This window comes from Marmota flaviventris, chromosome 11, assembly GCF_047511675.1.
Source record: "Marmota flaviventris isolate mMarFla1 chromosome 11, mMarFla1.hap1, whole genome shotgun sequence".
NCBI lineage: Eukaryota > Metazoa > Chordata > Mammalia > Rodentia > Sciuridae > Marmota > Marmota flaviventris.
In genome coordinates, this window is record NC_092508.1 from 50239216 (window position 1) to 50260841 (window position 21626).

Consider the following 21626-nt stretch of genomic DNA (forward strand, 5'->3'; position numbering starts at 1 on the left):
ATAACAAGATATACTGTATATATGTTTGGATCATAATTTGAAAAAGAACAACCATAAACATTTCATTTTGCAGACAATTGGGAAATTTTAAAATTAACTGAATATTAGGTATTTAGAAATCATGAACTCTATTAAATGAAATATTGGTATTATACTTAATTATAGAAATGTTTTGATATATATTTAGATTAAAATTACATCGCATTTGAAATGTGCTTTTAACAAAATAAAAGAGGAAGAAAAGAACAAAGCATGGCAAAAATTAATGGTAATAAATTATAGGTATATAAAAGTTAATTATATATTTATCTATTTCAGTGAACACCTAAAACTTTTTGCAACAATCAATAATAAATCACCCTTTCAAAAAATATTCAATACATTTAATTGACAAAGTTTATTATCAAGAAATTTTAGTAGTAGGTTTTTTAAAAGAATGTTTGGGTTTCTGAATACTGAAAGATGACAATCCATGACAAGATATACACAATTAAAATATTAAATAATATCTAAATTAAAAGACCATAATTCAAATTACTAAGTATAATCTTTGTGTCTTGGTAGAAGCAACTGTAGTTCTCCTTCAAGAAATTCACCCACCTTGTCATGAAGACTACAAAGCCTTGCCACAGATTCAATTATTTAATTATAATCAATGCTGAGCATTTTATGTTTAAGCATGCACTATCACAGAAAGCACAAAAATCTTTCTACAGAGATCTTCAGTTTTCTTCAAAACGTATCTCAAGCATTTTTTAAAGTGCGAGCTACAAACAGGCTATATCGTTAAAGAAAAAAGGCTTCCAAAAGAAGTGTAAGATGGGTATCCAACACTGCCAAGAGTGGTTATACAACTAACCAAAGGAAACTGGCAGTACTTTGCTAATTCTGTTTCATTGTAGCAACCTCCTTGGTAATTGAGTTCTTAGCTCTTATTGTACTACCAGCCGAACATGTACTCCATTGCTTTCGATACAAGACTTTCATCTTTTTTAGGCGTTTGTCTGTCAGAAATAACCTATTAAAAAAACATACAAACACACACACATACATGGGGGAAAAAACTGTTAGGTTATGTTTTCTTTGGCAACAGGCAATAGCTAAATTATGAGGGAAACACTAAAATGTGTTTATAATACTTGTATACTTTAAAGATTAAAATATGAACTCATAACATCTTTATGCTTTTAAGAATGACAAAGTCTCATTGTCTTGACAAAGCAAATACCATCTGCTCTTAACTAGAAAACTGAACAAATAATACAAACCTTTAAGAAGTGGGGGATTTAAAATATAGACTTAAAGAAAACCAGTTCTAAAATTATCTCCAAATCTTCAGGGAAATCAAAAAACTGAACTTATTACCCACTCTACAAAGCACAAGTAATTTATGTGCTGTGTTTTAGACCTGCAGCTGCAGCTGGCTAAGTTCAAAACTCTTGGCTAATTAGAAAGGTCCAATAATATACCAAATTAGAGTTACAATTCTTCCACCATTCAAAAAATACAGCAAACTTGTTTAAACACGTTGGAATGAGAAATTTTTCTATTCTGAATAATAAGAGCTAGCTTTTGATAACCAAAGCTACTTGAACTTTTTCACTTGCAATACCACATCATATTTTAGTCATCAATTTGTTTGTTTGGGTTTTTTTTTTGGGGGGGGGGGGCAGGGAGGGGGTATTGGGGATCGAACTCAGGGGCACTCAGTCACTGAGCCACATCCTCAGCCCTATTTTTTGTATTTTATTTAGAGACAGGGTCTCACAGACAGTCTCTCACTGAGTTGCTTAGCACCTTGCTTTTGCTGAGGCTGACTGAACTTCGATCCTCCGTTCTTGGCCTTCCACTGGGATTACAGGCTCGTGCCACCACACCAGGCTAATTTAATTGAGCTTTAATGTTCCCTGTGGCAGTGATATACAAAGCAGACATCTAGTCCATATGCAAATATAAGTTAGAAAAAAAACTGAAAAAACCTTCAAAACGTTTTAAGTTTTTGTTTGTTTATTTTGAGCGCTAGGGGTCAAAATAGTATTTTTCACATGCTAGGCAAGTGCTCTACCACCTAAGTACATTCCCAACCCCAACAAAGACATTTCTTAAAAATTCAAGGTAAGTTTGTAAGTTGCCAAGATTCTAACTTTAAAATAGGAAATTTAAGAAGTTTCAAGATTCTATCAAGGCAAAAAAACCTGAGCACCAATATAATGGCATATATATCAACCCAATTAAAACTCAACAAGCTATGCCCTCAGCCTTCAAGTACATCTCTTATGTAATCATCTAATCCTTAAAATACCTGATAGTCACTAGTAGAAGCTTTGTATGCTGTAGCAAGAGGTCTCATGGTAGAAATTCTAGGAGTGCTTCCCGATTGTGTTGGTGTACCTAAGGTTTTGATGGGTGGTGTAAAGGCTAGAGATGGAGATGACAAAGCACATCGGTCGCTGTTTTCCATAACGCTCTGGAGAAACAAATAATTCCTTGCTTATAAACATAACCTACTAATATTACATAATACACCCAAAGAAAAAAATTTTTAAAGAGGCATACTTTGATCCAATTAACCTTTCAAATAATTTTAGGCTTGATAAGATGATATACTTCATGGCTAGCATTTGAAATCTAATGCTCAGCCAGGAATCTCAACTCATTTACCTCAAATAACCTCAATACAACTATAAATCATAAGAATAATAATCTCCTAACACATACTATGAAAAATCTGCAAGAACACAATTCAAGAATTGTTTCTTGAAGAAACCTGAAGTGGAAGGGAGAAACAAAGTCCAAAGCTATTTAGTGCCAAGTAACCACAAACAGTTCTCTACCCTTTGTGAACATCTTACTATACAATGGCATAATACAATACAATAATTATACAACACAATAATTGTACAATACAATAATTATATGATTGCATGGATACAGTAAATTATAAGGACAAGAAGTAGTGTGCTTTGTTTGCTTATGTGTATATACTGGCAACAAGTACAGTGCCTAGTTTATGTACAAATCTGAATATGTTTAAAAGTGTGGTCACAATGATTTTTACAAGCCACAAAGTTTAAATTATACATAATCTACTGTTTAATAAGTATATGTAGAATATATTATTAAGTATTTTGAAACATAAATGAGTAACAAAAGGCTTCAACTATTTAAAAGTAAACTATCAGGTTTCATCCTAAAATAAGATCAGACCTTTAAGTACTTAAAAAAATCTGATGTTACTTTGCATAAAAACAGAATGGACTAGTAATCAAGTCTCTGTAAAAGTCACTTATATCCTCTTTTTTCTGAAAAATGAAGGATTTACAACAGATTATCTCTAAAGTCTTTTGATTAAATAATTTTGGCTTGCAACAAAAAGTTCTATAAATATCACATTTTACAGAATAAGTGGCACAGTAAAGTCATGTGACATAACCATCAATGTCAATCTCTTCATATAAATTAGGCTATTTTTTTTTAGATTACCAAAAACTTACTTTATCTATACATGGTTTTACACCAATCATGATGGATTCTCCAAATATTCTCCCATCTTTGCTTAAGGCTTTCCGAGCTTGCAGTTTAGACTGATAACGAATGTGCATCCAATTTCCTGTGTTGGACATCTGCAAAAAATGAAGGTGTCTCTTAAGTTATAAAATACAAAATCTATACTCAATGAACTCTATTTGAAAACTAAAACCTGAAAATAATGTATACTTTCATTTTTTTATTTGATGCCCTATAAAAAGTTGTATATTAAATTATCAAAAATCACACGAAAATACTTTCAACAATCTCTACTCAGCTCTCAATTCTCCCAAAGAATATGTGGCAATTTTTTTCTAAAAGTAAAGTAATTCTCAAAAGATAATTGTTTCTCACAAAAAGCTCATATCAAGAGTTACAATGAATTTTTTAAACTGTATTTATCAATATGACTTTGTGTAGGAGTTAAGTCTATAGTAACAGAAAAAAGAATTGGTATAACTTGTATAATTTTTTTTTAAGCCCTCTACAAGATAAAGAGCTCTGAAAACTCTGTACCTCAGGAATTTCCTCTTCTTTTATTACCAATAAAGCAAGCTCAAATTGAGAAAAAGTAATATAATATCTATCATAATCCATCTTTTTTAAAGACTGTAAGTTAAGAAAGGAAGGCTGGATTACCTTTTCTTTGTTCCTAAAAATCAAACATTATGCAACCTTGAGCCCTCTACATCCAAAGGACACATTCTTTCAAAACTTTAAATAAATATTTTTAATTTAGACAAATTAAAATTCAGAAGCAATTTCCCTCAATTCATGGTTTCTCTTTACTTAGCCAAAATTCTTGAATTGAAAAAAAAAATGGAAGCCTTACCACATGTTTTAAGATATTTCCATACTGTGCAAACTGTAATAATATATAGGAAGCAGATGCTTGCGGAAACCTGAAAAAAACAGTTGTCCAGACAGAACAGTTAACTTCCACTATCAATACAAATGCAAATTACAAAGTTACAAGTGTCTCAGGACAAATTATCCTTCCAACTGTCTACAACATTAACAAGAGCTCCCTAATCAGCCTGTTTTCTCCTATATGGGACAACTCTAGTAACAGTCACCCAAAAGCAAACACCTTAATGTTAGTTTTAATTTAGCTCATCTCCATCTCCACATTCTCTGACAAACCTAACATTCCCATTCTCAAAGGCATTATCACACTTTTCAAAAACTGTTACAAAACTGCAGTTCTATATTCAATTTATTTTATGGCATTTGTGTCTTTATAAATATTTATGTATACTACAGTTATTAGAAGCAAAAGTATTTTATATAGTCATATCTTCTGAAATTAGTACCACCTAAAAGTTCTCCCAAAACAAAAATAAAATTCAGCACTAATATCAGTGATACAGAATCATTTAAAAAGATGGTAATCAAAATCTTAATAGTCGTCAACATACTTTGTGTACAGAGATATGAAAAATTGTAGTATATATGTGTATTAAGAATAATGCAAAACAAAGTACATGTATAAAGGCATAAAAACATAATAATAAAAGTTACTTTTATTGAAAAAAAATCTTAATAGTCATATCTTTGGGAAAACTGATTTTTACTTTCGTCTTTATAAAGTATTTTATCTTTATTTATGGTCTGAATATTCTACAATGAAATATTATTACTTTTATACTCCAAACAATAAAGTTGTTTTCTATTTGAAAACTGTAATTATTCAAAACAGAAATAGCTATCAGTACTACAGAAACATCTATCAGATTTTTTACCCACTAACTTAAGTTAGTCTAGAGCTTGGTTTAGAACTCTAAAAAAAAAAAAAAAAAATGGGTCACAAAAATAAATGAAAACTTAAACACATTAAAATTTATGTGAGAAAATATTCACTTTTTTAAGAACTAGGATTTTACTTTAGTTTACTTATATAAAAATGAATATAAGCACTTCAAAAATGTATCCAATTACTGGGAATTTTAAAGTGACACAATTACTATTGAGTCCAAAAAAAAAAACAAACTTAGAAGTGGACATCCATGTTCAAAAACATGCAACTATTTTATGAGAATATAAAATTTTAAACATTAAAAAAAAAAATCAAGAAGCCATCCCTAATGCTATGGATACAGAACTAAGCATAATTTATCAGAAGAACCAATGACCCTGCTTTTTGTCCAAACAAAATCAGTACCACATAGAATCACACTGAAAGGACAGATAGATGGACAGATATGTGTGTATACACACAAACAGAGACACACCAAAAAAAAAACAGGTGACATTCAATGCCTTAAAAACAAATTGTAGGGGTTGGGGCTGTAGCTCAGTGGCAGAGCATTTGCCTAGCACATGCAAAGCACTGGGTTCAATCCTTAGCACCACATAAAAATAAACAAATGAAGACATTCTATCCATACACAACTACAAAAAAAAAAAACTTTAAAAAAAAATTGTAGCTGGGAATAAAAGCTGGATGGAAAGCTATTCCTCATTCATTTTTATATACCTTTTGAATTTTTAAAATTTTAAATTAAATACATAGAATCCACTAAACACTTTCTGTGCACTGTTCTTCCTTGAGGATCTCATGTGTTATTTTTATATTTTTTTACTCCCAAAATATCTTTAGTAACATCAGGTATGACAAACCATGGGTTCAGAAATAAACCTTACCTAATAGTATATGTATCAACTTAAAAATCAAAAGACCTTGAGTTTTTGCCAAGCTTTGCAATTAACTAGATGAGAACCTCTGAACAAACTACTTTTTTCTATCTATACCTCAGTTTCCTAAACTCTAAAATAAAGGATTACACATTATGATCTCTAAGGTTCCTTAAAGTATTTTTTGGCTATAAAAATCAATTAGAAATGCATCTAGAACTATAATCCTCTCTAATATTCAAACTTCTGTAACTAGAAAGTATGATCTCTGTGACATACTGAATGTACACAAATGCAGCTCGATTATTATTTCAAAATTGCTAAGACTACTAGAAGCAGAGAGAGAGACACTAAAAAATGGAGAGAGACCTCCTAAGATCTAAAGGGGCAACCCTAGTCCAACAGTCATTAACTATGCCTAAGAGAAAATAATTTGGGAAGAGATACATACACAGATAAATGATTTTTAAAAACTACAAACCTTGAATTGCTAGTTAATGATATGCAAACTGAAGTGTCAGAGTGATATTACCTGATATCTGCAACTTACTATGAAATATATCAACATAAAAAGATGACTGACAAATAGATAATAGATAAAGCAAACACAGCTAACTGTTAACAACTATAGAATCTAAATATTTGCTATGCAGTGAATATTTGCTATGCAGTTCTATTTTTTTGCCATTTGATGATATTCTTGGTCAAATGTTGGGATGGGGTTTTTTTTTGTTGTTGTTTTTTTAAAGACAAAAGCTTACCCAAACACTGTCACCCAAGTGTCATCGAGGTGATCTTCTGAAGTCAGAGAATCTCCTTGAGTATAAAAAGGATCCAACTGGGCAGGAGATAGTGTTGTCTTCCGTGGTTGACCTATACTTGCTGGACTAAACATACTTTGCCCTACATTAGTATATTTAGTAAATTAGTTGCCAATTTAAGCACCTTCATTTATTTTAAAGCAAACATCTTAATTTTAAATGAAAAAGTATATTAAAAGCCAACAATTATATAAACTTTCCAAAACATACAACTATAATCAAATGGTAATTTCATATTACCACACGAGACAATAATTGAGCATAGTTTATAATTTTGCAAATGCTTTATTATTTAATAAAAATTTGTTAAATATTGTATTAATCTCCGATTAAAACTGAGAAAAATCACTCAGTCAACCTCAAGAACTTCTGTTTAATTAACCTCCAAACCTACCACTTTCACTACAGTTCTTCTGCCTTAGAAATATTCAACAGCTCCTACAGAACAAAATCCAAATATCTTACTCTCCAAAATATATTTCCAAGTTTATTTTTCTAGTGTGTCCCTCAACAGTATTTGCCCAATCCCTAAAATGTAAATGCATTTTTATTTAGTCCAACAGCCATTAACTATGCCTAAGAGATTTAATCTTATGTTCCTTATTATTCAGTAACATCTACCATTTAATGAGTATTTCCATGTGTCCAACATGCCATGCCAAATACTTTATATGTTTATTTTATCTCAGAGGTACTGTCCAGTTAGGACTATGTATTTCTAAGAAGCAGACTATTTTCTTTCATTTTTATAGCAGCAATATTTTTTAGCACTTAATATATACCAAGCTTTATTCTAGGTATTGAGGATACAGCAGTGAACAAGTTATACAAACAAAACAAAACCATCTCTAATGGAGCCTAAATTCTAGAGGAAGAAAGATAAGAAAATACCTAGTGTGTTAGAAAACATAAAGTCCTATAGAGATATCATTAACATTATCATCAAAGAGATAGGGATTAACTCTGTGGAAGGGCCACATACACACACACAGAGAGAGAGAGAGAGAGAGAGAGAGAGAAACTTCACGGAGATGACACTAAAGGAAAAAGTTAAAGGAGACAGGGAACAAAATATATCAATATCTGAAAAAGTGAATATGAGGTGGAGAAAATAGACAAGTGCAAAGGCCCTGAGAAAGGCCATCACTTGCGTTGGATAAAAATAGGAAGAAGGCCACTATTCACACAGAGATTCAGGGGTATTTAGGATCAGGGTGAGTAGATGAGAGCAGAATGTAACAACACACCAGAGCATAACAAAAAAAAAAAAAAAAAACACACCCTTAACAAGTCACTGTAAGGAAATCAATGAAAAATTATGAACAAGGATGACATAACAGGACTAAATTTTTGAAGTAAGCAAACAGTGTTTTATTAAGTACTTATTATCATATCATTCTTTAAAACTGTATTTAATTCTAATAATCCTGTAAAGTAGGTCCTAATAGGAGTTCTATTTAAGCTATTAGAAAATAGGGTAATATTAAATATATGCTATCTAGGCAATCTAAAGCATGAGACTAATCTTAGGCAGTAATCTAGTTAATACTTGTATTTATTATAGCAGCAGTACTTACAAGTGTGATACAGATACACAGGACTCCCCCAAGCCCTATCATGAGATCAGCCAAGTCAAAATTATTTTCTTAATAATTTAATTTTGCCTTTTCATACTCACTCTCAAAAGTATTCAATGGACTTTTCCAGAGGTAACTGATGTGTATGCATGGATTTAGGTTGAATGCAGAGGCAGATTCACAAGAACCCAATTATATTTTATGAAGCCAAACATTAAGATTTTAGAAGCATGAAACAATGTGTTATCATGAAAAAATTTTCTCTTAGGAAACAGTTTTCACTTACAAAAAAAAATTATTTGAGCAAGGCCTGGAAGCACACTCCTATAATCCCAGCAACTCCGGAGGCAGAGGCAGGAGGATCACATATTCTAAACCAGCTTCAGCAACTTAGCAAGGCCATAAGGAACTTAGTGAGACCATGTCTCAAAATAAAAAATTAACAAGGCTAGGGATGTGGCTCAGTTGTTAAGCACCCCTGGGTTCAATCCCCAGGTTTTTTTAAAGAAAAAAAAAATTATTTGTTTCTGTGAAACAAATTTATTATTTTTAAGTGAATTAACACATTTTAAATTTTTGTCTTCTTTTTTTATGTTACAAGGACTTCTTTTTATTATTATCTGAAAAAGTTACATTCATGTGCACCTATCTTACCCAATGTCCCTGGCTATCCCAGCCCACTCTACCATATAGTAACCCACATCATATGTTGGTATTGATGGAAAAGACATCAATTGCAAGCTATTTGGTGGATAACAAGCCCAGCTGCAGTCATAAGTCGGCCCCAAGTCCAGCAAGTCCGGAGCAGAATGCTAAAAAGGGTGCTGATCTGAGAAATGTCATCATCACACATGCCTCAGAACACACAGCCCTTTTACTGTACAAAATCCAGAAGACGACAAGCCAAAAAAAAAAAAAAAAAATTCAATGGCTTCTTTTCTTTGATGGAACAAAATATCCTTTTACACTTCTCAGAATCTAGGTTAAAGGATAAATCCAGCAAATCAATGAAAACAATTAATTTCATGATTTTTCTGCCAGAAGACTAAGATGAACAATCTTGAAGTTTAACTTGCATCTTTATTCAGTGATAAAATTCATGACCAATTTGGTAGCAGAGCAACATATTATCTTTCTTCACTGCACAGCACAAACCTTGTAATTGTTGACAGTGCATTTTCATTAAATACCATTAACAGTAATGATGGCTGAAGCTGGATTTCTCCCAGACTATCAAGTATTCTAGGATCTCTCTCAGTCTGTATGCAAGGTGGCCATAGGTACCCTGGCCCTGTGATTTTAATTTTTAACACAGCAAACACTGATAGCTATAATTTGGAAGGAGAAAAGCTCTTGGTATTCCAACTTTAAAAAAAAAAAAAAATTAGTTGTAGTCAGACACAATACCTTTATTTTATTTATTTTTATGTGGTGCCAAAGATTGAACCTAGCACTTCACACATTCTAGGTGAGCACTCTACTGCTAAGTCACAACCCCAGGCCTGGTATTCAACTTTTAAGACTGTAAATTCTACAGGGCCAGGAACATGATTCACATGAGTAAATTTTGTAATCAGTTCACCTTGCAATTCTATTAGTTAAATGTCATATGTAGATCAAGTTATTGGGCCTCATTTCCCAAATATTACAACATAACAACAATTATAAAAAACATGAACAATAAAGAATTCTACCATGTATTGAGCACTTATGCTATACACAAAGTGATACACTTCAGGTGATTTACATGTACTCATATTTCTTTACAACAGCAAATTCTATAAAATAGAACTTAACATCTCCACTTTGCATGTACAGAACACAAGGCACAGGTGTATATATCATACATTTTTTAAAAGGTTCATATACTGTTTCTTTCCATGAGTCATTATAGCGATAACAAACCTATAACAAGACTTTCCTGTTACACCCAGAATAAAATAGGATAGTAGATAGACAGGAACTTCACGAACATTAACTATTTTAACAACAGATGGCCTGAATATAAATTATTATTTTGCTTTAAAAGTGCAAATATAAAAGACTTCTAGAAATGATGTCCATTACTTGCCTCCAAACAATGTCAAAACAAAACCATAATCTGGTCAAAAATTTTTTTTTAAAGTTATCAAACAAAAACTACAATGTAATTCTAACTGAAAAGGAAAATATATGGTCATTTAAGAATTCTGAAAATCTGGGGCTGGGGGTCAGTGGCAGAGTGCTTGCCTAGCAAATGTGAGGCACTGGGTTCAATTCTTAGCATCACATAAAAATAAACAAAATAAAGGCAGGCTGTCCATTTACAACTACAAAAAAATTTTTTTTAAGAATTTCAAAAATCTTAACTCTTTATGCTATATGATAAGTGTCTAGACTTTGGTCTCAAATTTAGAATTCAGAACTACTCTAACTGAAACTACCAAAATAAACTGTGGTATGTGTTCCAAGACCCATCCACCCACCTCCCCGAAGGGGATACCTGAAACCATGAACAGTAAGAAACCTCAATTTTATTTTCTTTTCCATCTTAACACTTATTCTGAACTGTGGTAGTAATTATGGAGTTTGACACGTAACAGCAAAACTAACAAAAGTTTCCTTTGTCTTCTTTCAACCACAAATTCTTCATATTTCTATTCAATAGAGGATTCATTCTAAGAATAGATCTTAGCAACTTCAGTGCAACTTTTTTTTCTTCTTCTTTTTTACAAAATTAAGAACTTGACCTTTTCACTTAAAGAAAGCATGTTCTGCCTTCTCTTTGGGACACCCATATTGCCAGCATTTTGGGGGTCATTAGTAAAGGATCTAGGGATTATCTGAATACAAGTACTATCATATAATAACAGAAGATCTGAAAAGTGACAAAGTTAGCATGGGATATGCTGAACAAAGAGATGATTCCAGGAAGGATGCTGGAAGACAGTGGAAGATTTCATCACACTATTCAGAATGGCATGCAATTTAAAACTTGTGAATTGTTTATTTCTAAAATTTTCCATTTAAAGTTTTTGGACCATGGTGGACAATGAATATTGTCTAGATCCTACAGAAAAAAGGAAGGACACTCAAGACTACCCACATGTTCTTGTTCAAACAGCAGTCAAGTAGCAAAGTAAAAAAAAAATATATCAGTCAGAAAGTTCGAAAAGTCAACATTCAAATATTTTGTAAGAGCACTTAAGCAATTGAAGGTATACAACAAATGCTAACTCCAGAGAAAAGGTATGCAAAAGAGGACAGAATCCCAACATATTACACAAAGGTCTTCCAAAATTAACTGACTTTCACAACTGAGCTTATACATTTTTTAAAAAAAAAAAAATTTTTTTCAAGTAATTTGAAGAAATCCTAAAATACATAAATGCTATAATAATATATTTAACAATTATTCATCCTCATCACCACAAATGTTTCTAATAGTTGCAACGTATTTCTAAAATAGGTTGATTTAAAACGAAACATCCCACTTTGACAAATGTTATGTTTTAAGACTATCCGCTTATCACCAATCAAAAATAAATAAATGAACAAAAGGAAGATCAGTCAAGTAGAGGAAGGAGAATGGAGGAATGGGGAAGGGAGGAAAAGGAGGTAGAACAGGGACTGAAATGGATTAAATCAAATTCTATGCATGTATGATTTTGTCAAAATAAACTTGACTACTAAGTATAACTATAATGCTCTAAAATAAATATATGTGCTTATCAATTAATAATCAAGTATCTCTTTAGGAACCAAGCAGAAGCACATACTTATTCAAAAGCTGCCCTTAACTAAATTCAGTTCTTACTATAAAGATATGTCTTTAACAAATCAAAGATACACTTTGGTATAAAATATGAAGCCAATACAATTTTTAAATGTCCTGAATTACCATTAAGAAGGTACAATTTAGTTATGCTACATCATGTAATAACCTTCAAGCAAGAAATTAAATGAAGGCTCAAACTGAGACAACCATTATGACCTTTAAAAGGAAGACAAATCAAAATTAAGTCTCAAATGAATAAGCAATCTAATTTTTGCCCTGTCAACTACTCTAAAAAATATAATTACTTATACCTAATCTAAAGTTATTTACATAAGTTTAGCATAATTGCCCCCCACCTGGTTAATGTTTAATTGCTTCACTGATTTCACTTCCTTTAAATCAGGCTTCTGGTACCCACATGCTATGCTTTATAAGATGAAAATAAAGTACACCTATCAAATCACATTAGATTGGACTGTAATTGTCTCCCTTGGTAAATCACTATTCAAACATTCGTCATAAAATCAGATTAAAACAGAGGGCAAAAGACCTTATTACCCTTTATGAAAATGTCTTCAATTAAAGAACAGATTCAATTGTTCCAAAATAGACCTAACATAAATGAAAACAAAAGATAAAAAGAATGGTAAATTTTAAACAGACATGGCAAACAAATGTTGGACAAAAAGTTTTCTGGCAATTATGTTACCTTCTCATCATGAAGAATTTGGCCTCTGCCCAGTGTGAGCTCTGGTATTCCTCTGGTTCCTTAGAAGTAACCTCTGAACCCTGGGAATTTCCGGAGCATTAGGAGGGTCTTTGTAATTCATGATGAGCTTCTCAAGCTAGACCTGATAGTTTATGCTCACCAGGTGACTCTGAGTAGGAGGAGTTGGTCACTCCAGAAAGAGCTTTGAGTCACATATCATTCCTCCTCTGAGAATAAGAAAGGGACTGAAGATTGAGCTCAACCATTTGATCAATGGTTTAATCATGTCCATGTAATGAAACTTTAATAGAATCTCTGGACACAGAAGTACCAATAAACTTCCCTACTTAGTTATATTCTAGACACTACCATACATGAACGATAGGAAAATACATCTCCCTGAGGACAATGTGAGGGAAGCTTCACACATGGAACCTTCCCAGACTATGCCCTATATGTGTTCCTTTGGCTGGTACTAATCTGTATCCTTTTGTTGTAATAGAACTATGATTATCAGAACCTTTCAATAGGTTCTTTGAGTCTTTATAGTTAAATATAAACTTTACAGTAGTCTTGGGACCCCCAAATTTATAGTCAGTCTGAAGTGAGGGTAGCCCTAGGGACCTCCCCCCAAACTTGCAACTGATGTCTGCAGTAAGAATAATCTTGTTGGGACTCTTTCTTCAGACTCTGCAATTTGACAATTCACTGTACCCAAAGAGTAAACTGAAGAACGGATACAACATCCAACTAAGCACGGAGAATTGAAATCAGGTGCGGTAGTGCATGCCTGTAATCCCAGCAACTCGGGAGTCTAAGGCAGGAGGAGGATAGCAAGTTTGAGAACAGCCTCAGCAACTCAGGGACCCTCAACAACTTAGTAAGACCCTGCCTTAAAATAAAAAATAAAAAGGACTATGGAGGTAGCTCAGCAGTAAAGTGCCTCCGGGTTCAATCCCCAATACCAAACAAATAAAAAAGCATGATGAATTGAACACCTGTATTCACCACTCGTACCTCCAGACACTAATGATAATCATTCAAGGAAGTCTCAAATTTTGGAGACCACAGGTGAAAGAATGCTAAAAGTCAAAGAAAATTGTGTACAATAAAAGATTAGATACCAGACCTCTCCTAATCCTTAGGTAACCAGATAACTGTCACTCTTCCACTCCATCCCCAAGAGAACAAGGATTTCGTCATCCTCCCCCCACCCCCCCCCAAAAAAAAACAGCTCAAAAACACAGAACAACTGTAAGGAGATCAAGTGAAAAATCTGCACACTGGAATAAGAGACTTGTCCCTGTATGTATTCAAAACAGCAGCTTTTTAAAATATATATTTATTTTTTAGATTCAGATGGACACAATATCTTTATTTTATTTTCATGTGGTGCTGAGGATTGAACCCAGTGCCTCACGCATGCGAGACGAGCGCGCTACCACTTGAGCCACACATCCCAATCCCCCAAGAACAGCAGCTTTAAGGCTCTTAAAGGATTCTTTTGAAAATTGTATGAGGAAAAATAATTATACAGGGTAGAATTAGGTTCTCCCAACTAAAAATAAAAATCAGCTTAATATCCATTTTTCTTACAGTGAAGCTAAATAAGAAGCAAAACAGCTTCTCTCCATCAATTCTTCCCTCCACCCCAGCCAATGTTGAACTCTACACACACAAAAAAAATTCCAAGTAGCTTTTTATGCCTCATTCAATAAATTGCATTGTCCAACAACAATTGAGGGGGAGGGAGAATAGAAAAACCAAGGAAAAAAAAGAAACAGATAATAAGAGCAGAAATAAAAAGACCACTATTAACCTCATTGCTAAGACATTTTACAGGAAGAAGAGGATGCTACATTTCTAAGTGCATTCTACAAACAACAACAACAACAAAAATAAGATTCTTGGAATTGAAATGACAGGCAAAAGAAAAAACTTATTCAGAAAATCTGAGAAAGTAAAATACAGCTATAAGTGACAATATAAGGGAGAAAAAGTAGAAAATTACAAATCTCTGCAGTGATCTAACACATAAACAAATGGAATTCCAGAAAGAAAGAACAGAGAAAGCAATTATCAAACAAATAATACAGGAAAGTTCCCAGAACTTGATGTGTCTAGCAAAACAAATGAAAAAGTCCCACACCAGTACACATTTGTGAAATTGAGAACACAAACCATAGAGAGATCATAAATTTTTCCCAAAACAGGCCACATGTTCTCGCTTCAGCAGAACATACACTAAAATTGGAGCAATATAGAGAAGATTAGCATGGCCCCTGCACAAGGATGATATGAAGCATTCCATATTTTAAAAGATAAAAAAATTTAAAAACAGGCCACAAATTCTCAAGAACTGTCACCACAAATGACTTCCATGAAACACTGGGAGATAGAAAACAATGGAACAACACCTGTGAAATTCCAATCTAAAATGTTATACCCAACCAACCAAATATGAAGAAATTAAAAATGCATTTCCACTATGAAGTCTTAAATTTTACTTCTGATGAAAGCTTTCTGGGAAAGTTGCTCAAATATGTTCTTCACAAGTATGTAAGAAAAGAAAAAGATATGCTACCACGGAAAAGGCTCAATACTAGAAACTGAGGCATTTCCTAGGATGATGATAGTTGCACACCATACTGAAACAGGAAGCCATCAAAAGACAGGCTGAGAGAAGTTCTCAAAGAAAAACGTACTTGAAACTGTGTGAGGCTTCTATAAATAGATATGTACCATAGCAACAGAATGTTTGCTTAAAGGGAGCAAATGGCACACAGAAAATTAGATTAATGGAGAAAATAAGTCGATAATTAACTATTGGAAAATCAAGTTTTACAAAAAGGACAAATCATAATTTATTAATTAGCTCAGCACTGAACTCTATTTACATAGTTATATATAACTATGTTCATATGGGGGCATAAAATAGAATATCATTATTTATGTTTGAAAAAAAAACTTAACAAATGTGAAGATCGAGAATTATCTATGTAACCTATGTAGCTAGCTAAACAATAGCCCTCTAAGATGACCGTGTCCTAATCCCTAAAACCTATGAATGCTACTTTTTATGGAGAAATGAATTTTGCAGCTATGACAACAAATCTTGAGGTAGAGAAACTACCCAGGATTATTCAGGTAGACTAACAAGTATCCTTATTAGAGGGAGGCAGAAGTAGATTTTACTACAGGGAAGTAGATTTTACTATAGTGGAAGGTGATGTCATGATGGAAACAGAGATTGGAATGCTATACCTTCAAAATGGACGAGTGGATCAAAAACTGAAGAAAACAGCTGGAAGGTGATAAAATCCACAGAAGCCAATTTTCCCTATTCCAGAAGAAACCAATCTTACAAACACCTTGAATTTAGGCCAGTGATACTGATTTTGTTCTTTTAACTTTCAGAACTATAAGAGAATAAATTTAAGTTGTTTAAAGCCAATAGATTTGTAGTAGTTTGTTACAGAGGCAACAGAAAACTGATACAGCACCTCATTTAGATTCCTGATGAATAAGTCAAAAGACTGCTACATTGCAATATTTTACTAGGAACATGATTCAGTGGTAGAGCACTTGTTTAATATGTGTGAGGCCCAGAGTTCAATCCACAGTACCATCAACAATTAAAAAAAAAAAAAAAAACTGCTATATTTCATTTTAAGTATTTAAATACTATGTGATTTTTTAAAAACTATCATTATTTTTACTAAAACATAAATATAATCCCTTTCAGGATAAATGGAGACCACTAAATGACACCATAGTTAATGGCATAAGAATAAATAAATTAAAAATGAGATTATCCTGGATTATCAGAGTAGGCCCAATAAAATTACAAGGGTCCTTAATTGGGAAAGAAAAAGAAAGAATGATATAAGAGGAAAGGATCACTAGTTGAGGCTGGCTGTGAAGAAATAGGCAGCCTCTAGAAGCATGCGTGCACACACACACCCACACACACAGATTCTCTTCTAGACCTTCCCAGGAAAGAATAAATCCCTACCAATGACTTCATTTAGCCCACCAAGATGTATCTTGAGCATATGACCTCCACAACCATTAACAAAATCAATTTGAGTTAAGTCACAAATTTGTGACAATATGGTTTAGCAGCAATAAAAAAACTAATAAAGTCAGTGTTTACTTGGTATTATTAAAGAAAAAAATGGACACAAACTGGACACAAATATCCCAATCCTCTTATTCGGTAAGAGATATTGGTATTAGGACACAATTGCCTCCAAATACTATATGTATTAGTTACCTATGGATGCTGTTAACAAGTTAGCACAAACTGGATGGCTTAGAACATTAATTTACCTCTCACAATTCTGGAAGCCACAAGTCCAAGATCAGTAGTGGGCATACAAAGGTGGCCACCTTGTGGAGATTCTACAGGAAAATCCATTGCTCGTGTCTAGTTTCTGGTGACTGCTTATATACTTTGACAATATTTTAATTTCTGCTTCAGCCTTCAAATCACCTTTCTCTCTGTATTTTCTTCCCTTCCTTTGTGTCAAATTTCTCCCTGCCTCTATCTTTAAAGGACTGGATTTAGGGACTACCCAAAGTAATCAACAATCACCACCCCAACCCTACCCTCACGCCACAGCCATCTCAACACTTGAACTCTTCTTGTTCACACCTCCTCTCAAGATCCTTACTCATATTTTGAGGGCGCATATAGTAAGTCACAGGTTCCAGGGATTATGACATGGACATATTGTTTTGGGGGCCACGATGCAATTCACTACAAGCTATATCCATCAACATATTCAGTTAATGAACATTTATTAAAGTCCCCTTATACTCATCTCTGGATATAGAAAGATTTTCTGTCCTGAAGGAATTGATAATCTAATAATGAAGAAATGTAAGAACCAAAGAAAAAAGAGCTTTCCAGAACATAGGACAGCTAAACTAGATCAAAGAGTCTCTTTTCTCCCCACTTCTGGGAACACTATCAGACCTCAAGATTCAGCAAAGAAAGAAAGAAAGAAGCCAGAAAGTGCTATATCAGTTAATAAGATATTTAACCTGTTATCAATATGCTAAGACAAAGATTCTAGTTCATTAATAAATGGTGTATTATTTAGGAAGACAGTTCACAGAGCTAATAAATAAGGAAAAGAACTTATAAAAAAAATTGAGGAGGCAACGGCAGTGGCAGAGGAAAATTTAATTGCAGTAAAAGAAAAATAAGGGAGAGAATGGAGAAAATGGAGCAAACATATTCAATCTTCTTTACCAGGGGAAATAAAAGACCATGGTAAAAAGAATCTACAACATTCTTCAATTCCAATTTCTTATTTTGTCAAATGCCAAAAAGTTTTCCAAAATTAAGATCCTAAAAGAGATCTTAACATGAGTTACAGATTTTAAAGGAAAAAAAAAAAACTCCTTATTGGATACAAAAAAAAAAAAAAACAAGTAACACTCATGCCATTGTATCCCAGGAAATATCTTCATAAAAGCTACCAATCTCAGAAAGCTAAAATTTATAAATTATATAAGAAACTCTCACTTATTTAACACTAAATATTAGGAACTAAAAAAAGCTAAGTGAACACTAGGTTTTTCCCCTCAATTTTCTCAAGTCAATGCCCCTTTCCTATATCTAGCTTTAGTCTCACATCTGTCAGATCTTTACAAAAATACTTTTTCATTTATGTCCTGTTAAGATTTTCTATACACAAATCCCTTAAATTCAAAGTAGAAGCAGCAGTGGCTCCCAGTGGCCAATTTATGACAGGTATACTTTTCCTAGCACAGTTTGTGTACTTTCCTAAATGATTTCTATAGTTATAAAAAAAACTCACAGAAGCATTAGGAAAAAAGTTAACAAAAAGATATTTAACTTTAATCCTGTGTTCTTCTACTTGACAACAATAAGAAAATTTATTTTTCAGTAAACAGAGCCTTTAAACATAAAATGTATAACACTGGACCAAAATTGTGAGCCAAAATAAACTGCTAACTTATTTACTTTGCAGTATTGTTACTGGCAATAAAAAAAAAACATGAACTGATACAATGCTTTTCCATTTCCAATGGCCCTAGGATTACTTATGAATCCATTAAACAACTGAATAGTCTCTGTGTATATAATAACACACTGTTACCTACCTACTTGTTACAGGAGTTTTATCAAGTTAAGGCTAAGACTGGAACTAATTCCACCTCAATTATGTAGTTGAAAAGGCTGAGATGACATTCTAGAATTCTGATCACAATACATACTAATCCTTCAGTATCAGAGGAGAATTAGTCCCATGACACTCCCAAGAATTCCAAAATGCCAAGACCCTCATATAAAATGGTGTAGTATTTACAGAAAGACTAAACGAAATCTCCCATAACAATCTAAATCATCTCTAAATTTCTTATAACTAATACAATATAAATGTTACATAAATTGTTATTACAGTGTATTGAATAGGGAATAATAACCAAAAAAATCCATACACGTTCAGTACAGATGCAATTTTTGCCCCAAGTATTTTCAATCTGTGGTTAGCTGAACATACAAATACAGAGGGCCACCTGTACACAGTAGACAGATTTATTAAGATGCTCCAAATTTGTATCCCTGGATCTGGCTGACAAGAAATTCAATTAAACACTAGTATGGGACTTTACAGATGGAATAATATTAATATCAGTGGATCTTAAACTAAAAAATTATCCTAGATTATTCCATTGGTCCAGTGTAATCAAATGAGCCCTTAACAGTGATAGAAGGCAGAAAAGTCAAGTCTGAGAAATATGAAGCATAAAAAAGGACACGATCTGCAACTGCTGCCTTTGAAGATGAAGAAGAGAACAAGTTAAGGAATGAGGTGACAGTCACCATATGGAACTGATTTCTGCCAATACCCTCAATGAGTTTTTTTAAGAAGATTCATCCCCAGAACTTCTAAACTAAATAACCACCATCCTGACACCTGAGCTACAAGCCAAAACCCAAGCAGTACCTGGACATCTGACCTATAGAAATTGTGAAATAATAAAGTTGTGTTGGTTTAAGCCACTAGGTTCTTGGTAATTTGTTACGGCAGTAATAGAAAATGACTACAGATCTTAGCACAAGCCAAGTGCTGCTGTTAAAAGGGACCTAAAAAATGTAAATGTGGCTTTAGTATCAGGAACTGGATAGAGGAATGTTTAAAATAAAAAAAAGACACTAGCAAGCTTTCAGTACACTGTTAGAAGAAATCTAGTCTTTAAGGACATTTCCAGTGAGGTCTCTCAGACTATTTAAAGAAACCTGGACTTGGAGAACCAAACCAAAGACCCAACTTATAGTGGGAAATGATTCTGGTTATCAATTCTAACAATCTGCCATTTAACTGGAGCATTTATGCAAGGTTAACTGTTGATTTGATTTTAAATCTATTGTCTTACTACTGTTTCTTAAATTCCACCTGTTTTGTTATAATGTTCTCCTCCTTTTTTTTTAATGTCATCATCTCTTGAATTACTGCTGTAGTTTCTGATACTATCTCTGTTTTGACTTTAACCCTCAGTCCCCAAACTACTCTTCCCACAGCAGCAATCTCCTTCTAATTGTTGTCCAACTTTTCTGGGTAAAAAAATCAGATGTTTCAATGACCTTCCAGGACCTGTAACACACCTTTCCCCATTACCTCTCTCATCTCATTTTCTACTCCTCTCCTCTACTTATTTCCATTTCAGTCATACCTACCTCATTTTCCTTGAACACCCCAAATGCACTCAGGTACCAGCTATTCACTCTGTCTAGAATACTTTCCCTACCTTCCTCACTTTTTTTTGAGCAAATGTTACTTTGCCTGTGGCAGGCAGAATAATGGCCCCTCAAAAAATGTCCATAACCTAATCCCAAGAACCTATGACTATGCTATATTATAAGGCAAAGGGGAATTACAATTGCAGATGGTATTTTAAGGCTGCTAATTAATTAGCTGGTTTAGAAGAGGGAATTATCCTGGATCATCCAGAAAGTCCCCAAAATATTCACAGCTGTCCTTAAAAGAGAAAGAGGGAGATGTGACTACAAAAGAATGGCCAGAGGGCTGGGGATGTGGCTCAAGCGGTAGCGCGCCCGCCTGGCATGCGTGCGGCCCGGGTTCGATCCTCAGCACCACATACAAACAAAGATGTTGTGTCCACTGAAAACTAAAGGAAATAAATATTAAAAAAAAAAAAAAAACCACTCTTTAAAAAAAAAAAAAAGAATGGCCAGAGATGTGAAATTGCTGACTGAAGATGAAGAAAAGGGATCATGAACCAAGAAATGTCAGGAGCCTGTAGAAACAGAAAAGGCAAAAAAAAAAAAAAAAAAATTGTTCCCCAAGAACCTCCAGAAATTAACAAAGAACTATCAACACCATGATTAGCCCAATACAACCTATTTCAAAACTCTGACTTCTAGAATCTTAAAATAATACAGTGTTGTTGAAGACATTATTAAATTTATGCAATTTATTAAGGCAGCAATGGAAAGCTAATATGCTACTCTAATTAAAACTATAAGTCCCCACTCCCCTTTGCTGCTTAATTTTTTCCTTCATAAAATGTATTTCCTTCTAATAAACTTCATAATTTGC

At 33.3% G+C, this 21626-nt stretch overlaps 1 protein-coding gene and 1 pseudogene across 1 annotated transcript in view; one reads left to right on the top strand and one right to left on the bottom strand.

The window, feature by feature from the left end:
• Nucleotides 1-369: 369 nt before the first annotated feature.
• The window catches only part of Nup35 (nucleoporin 35), a 46488-nt gene continuing 25231 nt past the window's right edge, over nucleotides 370-21626 (bottom strand). Inside the window, exons 5-9 of the mRNA XM_027943992.2 lie at nucleotides 6924-7065; nucleotides 4361-4430; nucleotides 3495-3623; nucleotides 2303-2467; nucleotides 370-1018 (exon numbers count right to left, since the gene is read on the bottom strand). Coding sequence (XP_027799793.1) covers nucleotides 941-1018; nucleotides 2303-2467; nucleotides 3495-3623; nucleotides 4361-4430; nucleotides 6924-7065 — 584 coding nt within the window. The 3' untranslated portion in view covers nucleotides 370-940. The remainder of the gene's footprint in view (nucleotides 1019-2302; nucleotides 2468-3494; nucleotides 3624-4360; nucleotides 4431-6923; nucleotides 7066-21626) is intronic.
• Nucleotides 15247-15343, top strand: LOC114099638 (U6 spliceosomal RNA; annotated as a pseudogene).